At 56.1% G+C, this 13,156-nt stretch overlaps 1 protein-coding gene across 1 annotated transcript in view; it reads left to right on the top strand.

Annotated features, from left to right (window-relative positions):
• Positions 1-13,156, top strand: part of MAP1S (microtubule associated protein 1S) — a 15,572-nt gene that overhangs the window by 312 nt on the left and 2,104 nt on the right. The window contains exons 2-5 of the mRNA XM_077776950.1: positions 1,086-1,232; positions 2,626-2,708; positions 3,707-3,847; positions 4,471-6,805. Coding sequence (XP_077633076.1) covers positions 1,086-1,232; positions 2,626-2,708; positions 3,707-3,847; positions 4,471-6,805 — 2,706 coding nt within the window. The remainder of the gene's footprint in view (positions 1-1,085; positions 1,233-2,625; positions 2,709-3,706; positions 3,848-4,470; positions 6,806-13,156) is intronic.

A 13,156-nucleotide genomic window follows, 5' to 3' on the forward strand; every position in this document is an offset into this window, starting at 1 on the left:
TACGGCGCGGCCAGAGGCCTTGGGCGCCCACGGAGGAAGCGGTACCTGGGCCTGGGTTGGGCTGCCCCGCCCCGCCCCGGGTGTAGCCTGGGGACCGGACAGGGGCCCGGGCTTGGGGACCCGCGCAATTGGGCAACACGGACGACGGCTCCGCTTCCCGCCCAACGGGCCCGCAGAGGGGAGGGTGGGGTCTCCTCGAAGCCCAGGGTCCTAGCAGCTTGGGTGTCCTGGAGGGAGGAGTCGGGATGGAGCCCCGGGGCCCACTTTCCGTGGCTCCAGAAGGAGCGTGCTAATTGGGGTGTGGGCGGGCGCAGCCTGCCCGGGGGATTTGGCATCTGGGGAGATGAATCATATAGGTGCACCTGCGAGGTTCACCTGCAGCCACTTGGCGCAGGCATCGTGCACCCCACGCCAGTTTGGAGGGCCTTCATCCCCGCATTCAGATGGGCAGGGCCTTCGGTCTGGCGCCTGCAAAATGGAAAGGCAGCGCGCGCCTCTGCGTGCTTGGGAATGTCGTGGTCCGTGTCCCTGTCCTGCCCCACCCCCACCCCGCCCCGTGCGCAAGGATAGCGGGGGACCACAGGCTCAGCTCTGCCCTCGCGGTGCTAATAGTCTGATAGGGTGAGGGACCCAAAGCGGGTGAGGAGATGGAACAAGTTTTTAAGCTCACAGGCTGTCAGGAGTGCTCAGAAGGATGCAAAGCGCTGAAGGCCCGAAGGGTGGGTGGGGAGGCAGAGGGAAGGACCTCCTGAGAGTAGCAAGAGCTAGTGCCAAGGCCAGGAGGTGGAAACACTCCTGGCCGGGCAGAAGGGGTTGTGAGACAGTGGTGGGAGCCGGGGGGGAGACGATGGAGGGGACCAGATGACTGTTCAGGAGGTGGGGGTCTCTTTTGTTGACGTTGTGAAATGCCGAGTTAACGCTTTGGGTTCTTTGGTGCAGATGCAGAGAGAGGGCGAGAGGCACGTTAGGTGCTTCTGAGTCCCCAGGCCGCGGGTAGGGGGACAGGTAGAAGGGAGGGGCCCGGGATGGCTCCCACCTGCCAGATGCTAGTTATTGAAATATTCTGGGAGCTGGGGAGCCCACTTGACTTCCTACCTCACTTCTTCACCGCCCCCCCTTGCCCCCAACAGGCATCCGCTCCTGGGACATCGACCCTGGCATTTGCAGCCTTGATGAGCAGCTCAAGGTTTTTGTGTCCCGGCACTCTGCCACCTTCTCCAGCATCGTGAAAGGTGAGACTGGAGACCCCCCAATTCCCAGCCACTCCCCTTCTACTCGTTCACCGGGGGAGTGTTCTCTGAGTTCCAGCTGTGTGCCAGGCGTGGGGGGTGGGGCTCCGGTATGGCTGTAAACAATAACAGTAACAATACAGCTGAGTCTGCCAGGCGTGGAGCAGGGCTGGGCCCTGACCAGCGCTGACTCCCTTGGTCATCTGCTGTACACAAGGCAGGAACTCGTGTTTTTGTCCCCATTTTGCAGACGAGGCAGCTGAGGGGTGGGGCCAGGGAGACCTCCAGGAAGTGAGGTCTTTGGAGGAGAGGTACCTGGGGCTGTTGTGTCGAGTGGAGGGAAGGGCCCAGACAAGGTGAGATGTTTGGAAAGTGAGGGGCCGCTGAGGGGGCCTGGAGAGTGGAGTGTGGGGACCGTGTCTGGTTTGTGGCTGTGACCCCCGTATGGGAGGTGCTCAGTGGGTGGGAAGCTTTGAGAGGAGAAACGTTGAGGAAAGGGTTGGGACGCGTGGGCCAGCCGCACACAGCCCAGGGTGGCCCACAGAACAGGGCGGCTGCTGGGCGGGTCCTGGGTGTCGCCCGAGGCCCCTCTTGCCTCAGCCAGCCTGTTGAGTCACTAGGCTGCTGCAGGAGGGGAAGGAAGTGTCCTTCGCCTCATTGTCCTAGCGGTTCCTGGTAGCTTCCTGACCCCTCACAGGATTTGGGGGCAGGAAGGGGCTGGAAATCCCGTCGGCTCTGTGTGACCTTGGTGGCCGTTCCCCCGCCGGAATGGGGCAATATCCGTATGTGATAATAAGTGCGTGATAAGCTGATAAAGGCTGACCAGTGCCGAAAGGTCCTTTCCTCTCCAGCCTTAGGCCTGCTGCTCGCTTTTTGAAACCTCTGGGTTCTGGGGGATAGACCGGGACTCCGATCTTCCCCACCCCCCGTCTTCCTGGCCCATGAGGCCTCCCCACCCCCATGCTTCCCTCACTGTGGCCTCACCTGCCACTTGCTGATCCTCAGATACCTGGAGCCCAGTCCTGCCCTCTTCCTGGTGTACCTCGTTGGCCCTCCCTGGGCTCAGGCTCCTTGCCTCTGCGGGGTGACAGTGACATCCCCCGGAGGGCTGACTGCTGGGAAGCGGGGCCGTAAGCAGTGATGGCCTTGTCGTCACCGTTTCCAGCGTGAGGGCTGCCGGCGCTGGTTTTCTGTTCTTGCCCCACCCCGACCTGCACCTCTGTCGTGTGCCTGTTGATCCTCAGATGCCCCCCTGGCTGGGGTTCCCGGGAGGCAGAGTCCTGGAGGGGCTTGTGGCTGCCTGGGGTCACGCCGGGAGGCAGGGCTGGACACCGGGACGGCCTGACCCCATGCACAAGGCCCAGCCCCAGACTCACAGGGCCCGGTTCCCCCACAGGCCAGCGGAGCCTGCACCACCGTGGAGACACCCTGGAGACGCTGGTGCTCCTGAACCCATCAGACAAGTCCCTGTGCGACGAGGTAGGGACCCATCCTCTCTGCAGGGGGCGGGGCCGCAGGGACCGGTGCCTTCCCGAGTCCTGACTTCCTGAGCGTCCCTGACCTTGTGCTGTTTAAAATTTTCTTGACACCCAGCAGCCTCACCCCCTCCTTCAGAAAGCCTCCCCAGATGGCCTCCGCTTCAGCTTGTCCCTCCCTCGAGGGTGGGGGGGTGGGAGGAGCAGGTGGAGTCAGGGAGGACTGGAGTTTGGGAGGAGGGAATGGAGCAGGGAAGGTCTGGAGGCAGGAAGGCAGGGCTCTGCTGACGTTTGCATCTTGTGCCTCTTGCTGGCTGGGCCCCAGGAGTTGTCTGCATTGACTTTTTAAAAATTTATTTTGAGAGAGAGCACGCGCGTGAGCACTCAAGCTGGGAAGGGGCGGGGCGGGGGAGAGAGAATCCCAGGCAGGCTCCGTGCTGTCAGCTGAAATGAAGAGTCAGACGCTTAACAGACTGAGCCACCCAGGAGCCCCTGAATTGACTCTGAATCCTAGTTCGTGGCCATCCGTGCGCATCTCCCCATTACCCGTAGGGAGGATGAACGAGACAGAGCCCCGTGCGCCCCTCTAGAGTCCCTCAAATAGGTGGGCTACCCTGCTCACAGATGCTCCATTTTGTTTCCTCAAGGAGCTCTGAAGGAGGTAGAGCCAGACACAGACACCCTCTTCCCCGTGGCATTGAGGCTGGGCCAGAGAGAGAGAGGGCCCCAGGGAATCCAGAAAGGGTATGGGGGGGGGGCTTCTAGGAAGAGGGGACACTGGAGCCTGGCTTTTAGGATGAGCAGCAGGAGTTCATTGGGGGTGGGGTGCAGGGCTCAGCAGGAGGCCCCGAGGGCACCCTTCTAGCTTCTAGTTGAACACTGGGGTGGGGACAGGGGTGGGGGTGGTTACATGTAGATTTGGGGCTGGGGGCCATCTCAAAGCAGGGTGTAGGCTGTGTCACTGCACAGAGCAGGGTCTTTAACGGCCTCCCCCTTCCTCAGCTCCGGAACCTTCTGCTGGACCCTGCCCCTCATAAACTGCTGGTGTTGGCCGGGCCCTGCCTGGAGGAGACAGGGGAGTTGCTGCTCCAGACGGGGGGCTTCTCGCCCCGCCACTTCCTCCAGGTCCTAGGGGACAAAGAGGTAAGTTGCCGACTCCTCCTCATCCTTCCCCTGGCTCTGAATCCTGGCTCGTCCCCATCAGGCTGTGTGGCCCTAGTGACCTGTCCCTCCCTGCACCCCGTCCCCTCCTCTGTGGGGCAGAAGCAGTGACACGTGTCCCTCCAGTGGCTGGGCCCCGGGTCCCTCACCCACTACACTGTGGTTTGAGGCTAGGCCTGTAGGTCAGCAGACATCCCAGAGACCACAAGGGGCACCCCAGCTTCTAGGTCCCTTCTACAGTCCTTAGTCTGGGTGTGGCAGATGAGCAAAACCAGCTGGTAAACCTCCTTTTTAGGTTAGGAGAGTGAGGTAATGACCGGGAGATAAAAAGCACAGAAGATGTCCCCGGAGGGAGCTGTGCTGTAGGATGAGAACAGCAAGTGCAAAGGCCTTGGGGCAGGGAGAGTGGGAGGGAAGCAGGTGGTGAGTCAGGATCCTGTGTCTCTGTGACCATGGGGAGGGCTGGGTTTTGGCCTCAGGGTGACAAGGGTCCTCCAAGGGACTCTCCCAGCCCCAAGAAGACAGAGGGGCGCTTGCCCAGTTTTCCCAAGGGGCTGAGTGTTGCCTGGCTCCAGGGGGGCCCCTAACCACGACTCCTCCCCCAGATCCGGGATCTTCTGGCATCTACGCCCCCACCTGCAGACCTGCCCGAGCTGACCATCACCTGCCCAAGCTTTGGGGACTGGGCCCAGCTGGCGTCTGCGGGGCTGGGCCTCCAGGGCACCCTGCGGCTGCGGTGGAACCCCCCCGTGCGGCTGCCGGCCTCCGCGGGCCTGCGCGAGTTCCTGGAGTACGTGGCCGAGTCGCTGGAGCCGCCGTCCCCCTTTGAGCTGCTCGAGCCGCCCGCGTCCGTGGGCTTCCTCAGGCTCGCCCGGCCCTGCTGCTACGTCTTCCCTGGTGGCCTTGGCGATGCCGCCTTCTTTGCCGTCAACGGCTTCACTGTGCTGGTCAACGGCGGCTCGAACCCCAAGTCGAGCTTCTGGAAGCTGGTGCGCCACCTGGACCGCGTGGACGCTGTGCTGGTGACCCACGCCGGCGCCGACAGCCTCCCAGGCCTCAACAGCCTTCTGCGGCGCAAACTGGCGGAGCGGGACGAGGCGGCGGCCGGCGGGGGCTCCGGGGATGACCGGCTTCGCAGGCTCATCTCCCCCAACCTGGGGGTCGTGTTCCTCAACGCCCGTGTTGCCATCTCGCGTCTGGCGAGCGGCGAGGACGAGGCGGAGCTGGCCCTGAGCCTCTTGGCCCGGCTGGGCATCACTCCCCTTACCCTGAACCGCGGGCCGCTCCCGGCTGAGCCCACTGTGCTCTTTCAGAAGATGGGTGTGGGCCGCCTGGACATGTACGTGCTGCACCCGCCCGCTGCCGGCGCGGAGCTTGCATCCGTGTGCGCCCTGCTAGTGTGGCACCCCGCGGGCCCCACCGAGAAGGTGGTGCGCGTGCTGTTCCCAGGCTGCACGCCGCCTGCCCGCCTCCTGGACGGCCTGGTGCGTCTGCAGCACCTGGGCTTCCTGCGAGAGCCCGTGGTGACCCCCCAAGACCTAGCAGGGCCTCGGCGAGCTGGGAGCAAGGAGAGCGTGGGCTCCCGGGACAGCCTGAGGAGAGAAGGCCGGGCGGCAGCACCCTCCCGGCCTGCCCAGGAGCGCCCTGTGGTGGCGGCGGCCCGGAAAGAGCCACCTCGGGTTGAGGCCCCCCGCAGGGCTGAGAGAGAAGCCAGGCCCCCCCGCGAGGTGAAGAGGGACCCCAAGCCGAGCGTCTCCCGGACATCCCAGCCCCGGGCAGCCTCCACTTCGGGGAGCGTGAAGAAGGTGGGCGCCCAAGCTGCCACCAGGCCCCGCCGAGCACCCGCAAACCCCCGCCCTGGCGTCCCCCCGGCGGAGAACGGGCCCTGCAGCCCGCCCAGCTTCCGGTGCCGGGAGGCCAGCCCGCCCACCGAGGCCTGCAGCTCGCCGGCCCCCCAGCTGGCGGCTACTCCCAGTCCAGAGAGCAGCCTGGAACTGGGGCCGAGCCCAGCCGCGGATGATGGTGGCGCCTTGGCGGAGAAGGCCCTGGAGCTTCTTCTGGGTGCCAGCACCCCCCGGCCGCGCACACCCTCACCTACTGGGGCCCCCCAGGGCCCAGCGGAGAGTAGCGGGCGGCTGTCACTGAGCCCGCTGCGGGGCGGGGAGGCTGCGCCCGACGCATCGCCCACGGTGACCACGCCGTCACTGCCTGCTGAGGTTGGGTCCCCGCACTCCACAGAGGTGGACGAGTCCCTGTCCGTCTCCTTCGAGCAGGTGCTGCCGCCACCACCTGCTGCCGCGGGCGAGGCTGGGCTGAGCCTCCCGCTCCGTGGCCCACGAGTCCGGCGATCCGCCTCCCCACACGACGTGGACCTGTGCCTGGTGTCGCCCTGCGAGTTTGAACACCGGAAGGCTGTGCCCATGGCGCCTGCGTCCCCAGGCAGCTCTGAGAGCAGTGCTCGGTCCCAGGAGCGGGCGGGCGCTCTCGGGGCCGAGGAGACGCCTCCCACCTCTGTCAGCGAGTCCCTGCCCACCCTGTCGGACTCAGACCCCCTCCCGGCCGCCCCTGGCATCGCGGACTCGGACGAAGACATGGAGGGCTTGGGGGTTCCTCGCCGCGACCCGCTGCCCGAGCCCCTCAAGTTCCCCCCACCGCTGCCCACCCCGCCCAGCATCTGCATGGTGGACCCTGAGATGCTGCCTCCGGAGCAGGCCCGGCCGGCAGAGGGCCTTGGCCGCACCCGGAAGTCCCTGGTCCGCCCTAACCCCAGCACTGCCGCCTCCAAAGCCACCCCGGCGACGGCCAAAACCAAGGGACTGGCTGGCGGAGACCGCGCTGGTCGGCCCCTTGGCACCCGGAGCGAGCCCAGTGACAAGGGGGTTCGGGCACCCGTGTCCAGAAAGTCCTCGGTTCCCAAGACAACCACTCGGGGCCCATCTGGTAAGTATCTAGGAGCTGGAGTCCTATAGGGGAGTTACAGGCCGAAATCTTTGTTCTCTATTTGCTGTGTGACCCCAGCCAGACCTGCCACCCTCTCTGGGCATCAGTTTCTCCTATAAAATGGCAGCTTTGGCTCACTGTTTAGGCCCTTGCAATTCTAGGGCGTTCAGGCAGTGCCGCCCGCGGAAACATAAAGTGGGCGTATCTGTCATCCTGAAGTCACTAATGCCACAGCAACTAAAAACGGGAAGTTAATTTTAATAATATATTTAACCCATTTGTGTGGAGATTGCCAAACCCACCACCACCAGACTCGATGTTGCAGTCGGGACTCGGGACGCAGTCATACTCTGGCTCTGCTGCGTTGGAGCAGAAGGATACAGAAGAGGAGAGACGAGGGAGGGGGGACCAGGCACAGGCCAGTAGAGGTGTCCCCCAGCGTGGCCCCACCGTGTGCTTGACACGAGCCCTGTGCTTGAGAGCGAGCCCTGATGACACATACGGAGTGGTGTCTCCCAGGAAGGTTCCCTAGAGACCGAGCGCCCAGGGTGTCAGCTGGGGGCCGGTCATGTTGGCACCCTCTGCCTGACATGTACCAGAGTCCCAGACTCAGGGCGACGCAGGTGTCCAGGGTGAGTCCCACCTCTGGGAACAAGCAGGCGCCGTGAGCCGCCCTTGTCCATGCTGAGCGGGAACCATTCTGAAATCCAGGTGCCCCGGACTCCAGCCAGGGCCGCCCCGTCAGCAGACCTTTCTTTTCCCCCCAGTTTTCCTTAGTTGGGATGAAATCTCTCTAACAGGACGTGTACCGCCTTAGCCGTTTCTAAGTGCACCGTTCGATGGCGTTAAGTACGCAACCAGCCCCACCAGTCAGGACTCCTTTTATCTTGCAAAACCAAAACTCTGTCCCCATTAAAAACTAATACCCATTCCTCCTCTCCCAATCCCTGGCACCTTCCGGCTCTACGACCTGTTTCTATGACTCTGACTCCTCTGGGGCTCTTGTAAGTGAAGTCCTACTGTGTTTATGTTTTGTGGTGAGTTTCTTTCACTTCGCGTAATGTCCCTGTGGTTCATCCATGTTGTACTCTGTGTCATAATTTTCTTCCCTTTGTTTCATTTTTAAGAATCTCCTTCCTTTTTAAGGCTGAATAATACCGTGTCGCACGGATGGACCCGATTTTGTTTATCCATTCACCCATTGCTGGACCCTTGTTATTTCTGCCTTTCGGCTACTGCTGAATAATGCTGGGATGAACATGACTGGACACGTATCTCTTGGAGATCTTACTTTCGCCTCTTCGGGGTATATTCCCAGAAGTGGGATTGCTGGATCACATAGTAATTCTATTTTTTATTTTTCTTTTTATTTTTTTTGAGGAGCCGCCACACTATTTTCAACAGCAGCTGCACCATTTTCCGTTCCCACTAGCAGTGCAGAAAGGCTCCAATTTTTCCACATCCTCGCCAATACTTGTTCTTTTTTCATAGTAGCCACCTGATGGGTGGGAGGTGATCTCTTATGAGGGTTTTGATTTGCATTTCCCCGATTAGTGATGTTGAGTTTCATGTGCTGTCAGCCAATTTATATTCTCTTCTTTGGAGAAATGTCTGTTCAGGTCTTTCGCCCCATTTTTGATCCGGTTGTCTTTGTTGTTGGGTTATGAGAGTTCTGTTGTGGATCTTAACCCTTGATCAGGTACATGATTTGCAAATATTTTTTCCCCATTCTGTGGGGCTGCCTTTTTATTCTGTTGATTGTGTTCTTTGCACAAAAGTTTGTGAGTGTCGTAAAGTCCAGTTTGGCTTTTTTCCCCTGCCTGTGCTTTTGTCACATCCCAAAAAAATCATTGCCAAATCCACAATTTTGTGAAACTTTTGCTTTGTTCTGTTTTATGGTTTTAGCCCTCACATTTTGTTCCATGATAAATTGAGTTGATTTTTGTCTGTGGTGCTAAATGAGAGTTCAATTTCATTCTTTCGCATGGAGACGTCCGATTTTCCCACCACTATTGGTTGAAAAGACTGTCCTTCCCCCACCAATGGTCTTGGAATCCTTGTCAGAAATCATTTCAGCACATATGTGAGGGTTTATTTCTGAGTTTTCTGTTCCATTGGCCAATAATGCATCTGTCTTTATGTCAACACCACACTGTCTTGATTACTGTCCCTTTGTCATAAGTTTACAGATCGGGGCGTGTGAGGCCTCCAACTTTATTCTTCAACATTGTCTTGCCTTCTGGAACCTTTGAGGTTCCATATGATTTTAGGATAGGCTTTCCTATTTCTGCAAAAAGCCCTTTGATCGTGACAGCATTGAATCTGTAGTTTGCTTCAGGGATAGTGTCAACACTCGGCAGATATTAAGTCTTCCCGTCTACAAGTACGGGATGTCTTTGGTGTGCGTTTTTACGTCTTCTTCCATTTCTTTCAGCAGTATTTTGTAGTTTTCATAGATTTTATTTTCTGGGTTAAATTAATTCCTAAATATTTTATTCTTTTTTTGATGGTATTGTAAATAGAATTGTTTTCTTAGTGTCCTTTTCAGATTGTTCACCATTAGCGTGTAGAAGCATAACTGATTTGTGTGGGTTGGTTTTGTATCCAGCTACTTTGCCGAATCTGTTTATTCTAACAGCTGTGTGTGTGTGTGTGCACGTGCATAATTTTAGAGTTTTCTGCACAGAAGAGCATGTCATCTGTGATCAGAGGTAAGTTTAATTTTTTCTTTTCTAATGTAGATTATCTTTTCTGTTTCTTGCCTGATTGCTCTGGCTAGCGCTTCTAGTATTGTGTAGATTAGAAGTGCCAAAAGCCAACATTCTTGCCTTGTTCCTGCTCTTAGAAAAAAAAGCTTATAGTGTTTCATCATTGGGTATGATGTGAGCTGTAGGTTTTTATGTACGGCTTGTATTACGTTGAGGCAGTTTCATGCTATTCGTAATTTGTTGAGGATTTTTATCATGAAAAAGGGTTGAATTTTGTCAAATGCCTTTTCTGCAATAATTGAAATGATTGTAATGTTTTATTCATTCTGTTAATGTGGTATATTATGTTGATTTTTCTTTTCTTTTTAAGACTTTATTTTTAAAGTAAATCTCTACACCCAATATGGGGTTCAAACTCACAACCCTGAGATCAAGAGTCGCATGCTCTACCAGCCAAGCCAGCCCCATATATATGCATACTTTTTTTTTTTTTTTAGAAAAGGGAGGATTTTTTAAAATGTATTTTATTTATTTCTGAGGGAGAGAGAGACAGCGTGAGCAGGGGAGATTCAGAGAGAGAGAGGGAGACACNGCGGAACCTTGAGCCTGCTTCAGATTCTGTGTCTCCCTGTCTCTCTGCCCCTCCCCCACTCACACTCTGTCTCTGCCTCTCTCTCTCAAAAATAAAGATTAAAAAAATTTCTTTTAAAGATTTCATTTTTAAGTACTCTCTACACCCACTGTGTGGCTATATTGATTTTTCATATGTTGAACCATCCCTGCATCCCAGGTATTCCCACTTGATCACAGTGTCTGATCCTTTTAATAGGCTGCTGATTTGTCGCAGATTTTTGCTTCCAGGTTCATAAGGGATATTGATAAAGTTGGAGAGGGATCAAAGTTAGTTCTTGAAACGTGTGGTAGAAACTTAAGCTCAGGAGGATTTTGATTCCTGATTCAGTCTCCTTACTAACAATAGATCTGTTTAGTTTTTCTGTTTTTGTGATTCAGTCTTGGTGGGTTTTGTGTTTCTGGGCATTTGTAAGCTTCTTCTAGGTTATGTGGTTTCTTGTTTGTACAGATGTCCCCAGGACTCTCCTAATGCTCTTTATGTCTGTACAGTACGTAGTAGTGTCTCCCTCTTACTTCTGATCTTACCAGTTTGAGTCTCTTACTCTAGCCAAAGGGGTGTCAGTTTTGTTAATCTCTTTAAAGGACCAACTCGTGGTTTTATTGGTTCTTTTGTATTTTTCTATTCTCAGTCTTTAAAATCTCTGCTCTTTATCGTTTCTTTTTCTGTTAGCTTTGGATTTACTTTTTTTTTTTCCCTGGTTCCTTAGGTTAAAGTTAGGTTGTTGGATGGAGATACCCTTTTTTAATATAGATGTTTATACGCAGAAACTTTCCTCGTATCTCTGCTTTCTCTAAAGATATTCTCTCCCAGCAGTGGGGCTGTAGCATGTCTCTGTGGGTCGTCCTAGTTGGAATTTGTTGAGCTTAGACGTTTACTAAGACGTTGCATCAGATATGGGAAGTTTGGGGCCATTGTTTCTTCAAATAATCGTTCTGCTCCTTTCTCTCCACCTGCGATTCCACGTGTGTAAGTTGGCCCCCTCGGCGGCGGCCCACAAATCCCTGTGGCTGCCGTTCAGTTCCTTCAGCCTTACTTCTCCCTGTTCCTCGGACCTGATCAAGAATGGAATTCCTCTTGTGAATTTTTCATTTCAGTTAGTGCCCTTTTCAGCCGCAGAATTTCTTTCTGGTCTGTTGTTTTCTCTGTCCCTGGTGCTGTTCCTGTTTTACTCACACAGCATCTTCTTGCACATCCTCCTTTCTTTCTGGAAGCACCTTTAAGACCGTTGTTTTAAGGTCTTTGTGCAGCAAGCCCACCATCTAGCCTTTCTCGGGGGTGGTTTTTGTTGATTTTTTTTTTTTCTTTTTACTCTGGGCCCTACTTTTCCTTTTTAAATTTTTTTTTTAATTTTTTTTTTTTTTTTCTGAGAGAGGGAGAGAGACAGCATGAGCAGGGGAGGGTCAGAGAGAGAGGGAGACACAGAATCCGAAGCAGGCTCCAGGCTCTGAGCTGTCAGCGCAGAGCCCAGTGAAGGGCTTGAACCCACGAACCGTGAGATCATGACCTGAGCCAAAGTCGGACATTTAACTGACTGAGCCACCCAGGCACCCCATGGGCCCTACTTTTCCTGTTGCTTTGTACGCCTTGTGATTTTTGCTGCTGTTGTTGAAAACCAGACATTTGAGTTTAATAATATGTTAACTCCGGAGATCCAAATCTCCCCCTTCCCCAGGGGAAGGTTTGTGTGGCTGCTTTGTTTAATTATCATGTGCTGCTTCTGTGCTGGGATCAGTCCGAGGTGGACACTGAGAGTCTCCTCAAATCTTCACGGAGCCTGCGCCATCCCCTGGGCACATGTGATTTTCCTAAATCTCCCATGTGTGCAGTGGCTTTTTAAAAATTATGATTAAGTGTTTAATGTTAATTCCAGCATAGTTAACAGCTATATTAGTTCAAGTGTACAATGTAGTGATGCAGTGGCTTTTGAATGGCTTAGTCCTTACATGTGTGGCTCCTTAAAGGGGGGAAAAAGTGAAAAATGACGGAGAAAAGGAGAAAATATGCTCCATCCTTTGGATCTCCTGGAAGTCAGGGAGACACTGCCAGCCGGACTGCCGTGTGGATGGGGAGACGGATTCCCAGTGCTTCCCGCTGCACCATCGTCCCCGAGCCCTCCCGCTGAGTGCACTCTGTCACGCGTGCTACTAGAGCAGAATAGTCCAGCGTGCCATCAGTATGACCCATCACCGGCGATTCCCCTGCTCGTGGCCACGCTGGGTCTTGGGTGCCTGGTGTGTGTTTGGTACAAACCCCAGCTCATCCCAGCCTGTCCTGGCCGCGTCCCAGCGCTCGGCAGCCACTGTGGAGGATACTGCAGGCCTAGGAGTACCGGGGGTGGTGGGAAAGCTCCGATGACGACTGGCAGTGATGATGACTTGAGCTGCTGTCCCCGAGTGCTTGCTCACCTGTCCAGGTACCTTGGTGGCCCTGCCCTCTGGAAGCTGACAGATGTCCCAGGCTTCTCTTGCCCCGGGGCTTGTCGTTGGTTCCCAGCCTCAGTGCCCCTGAGCTGCCACCTCTTATCCTTCTTGGGCACTTTCCAGGAGAGGCACCCAGTGGGCCCCCATGGGCTTGAGCAGGGCGGCCACGCAGGTCCGTGGCCGAGGCCGGGAGTCATCCAAGCCCCTGTCTGCCCAGGCTTTTGGACCCCCCAGGCTTTTGGGTCTCCTCCTCTCACTGCCCCCGACAGATGGACCTCTGCTAGTGTCGGCTGACTGTGTCTTAAAAGGGCCAGGGGGTAAACGTCCCCAAATCGCAGGCCAGGTGTGCTCTGTCCAGCGCCTTGGCTCTGCTGCAGAACAGCAGCTCACGGGGAACCGGAAGGGCGCTCGGCAAAGCTGCATTTACAGAGGCAGGCGCTGCTGGAGCGCGCCGGGCCCTGCCCTGCCCCGTGGCCCCCTCATCTTCTCTTCGCCAGTCCGCCTCTGCTGCTCCCTCGTGCTTATCGTGGCCGTGGCTGTGGCGGCATTCTCTTCCCGAGTCTCAAGATCCTCACCTTCCTTGTTCCTG

This window comes from Crocuta crocuta, unplaced genomic scaffold, assembly GCF_008692635.1.
Source record: "Crocuta crocuta isolate KB4526 unplaced genomic scaffold, BGI_CrCroc_1.0 scaffold77, whole genome shotgun sequence".
NCBI lineage: Eukaryota > Metazoa > Chordata > Mammalia > Carnivora > Hyaenidae > Crocuta > Crocuta crocuta.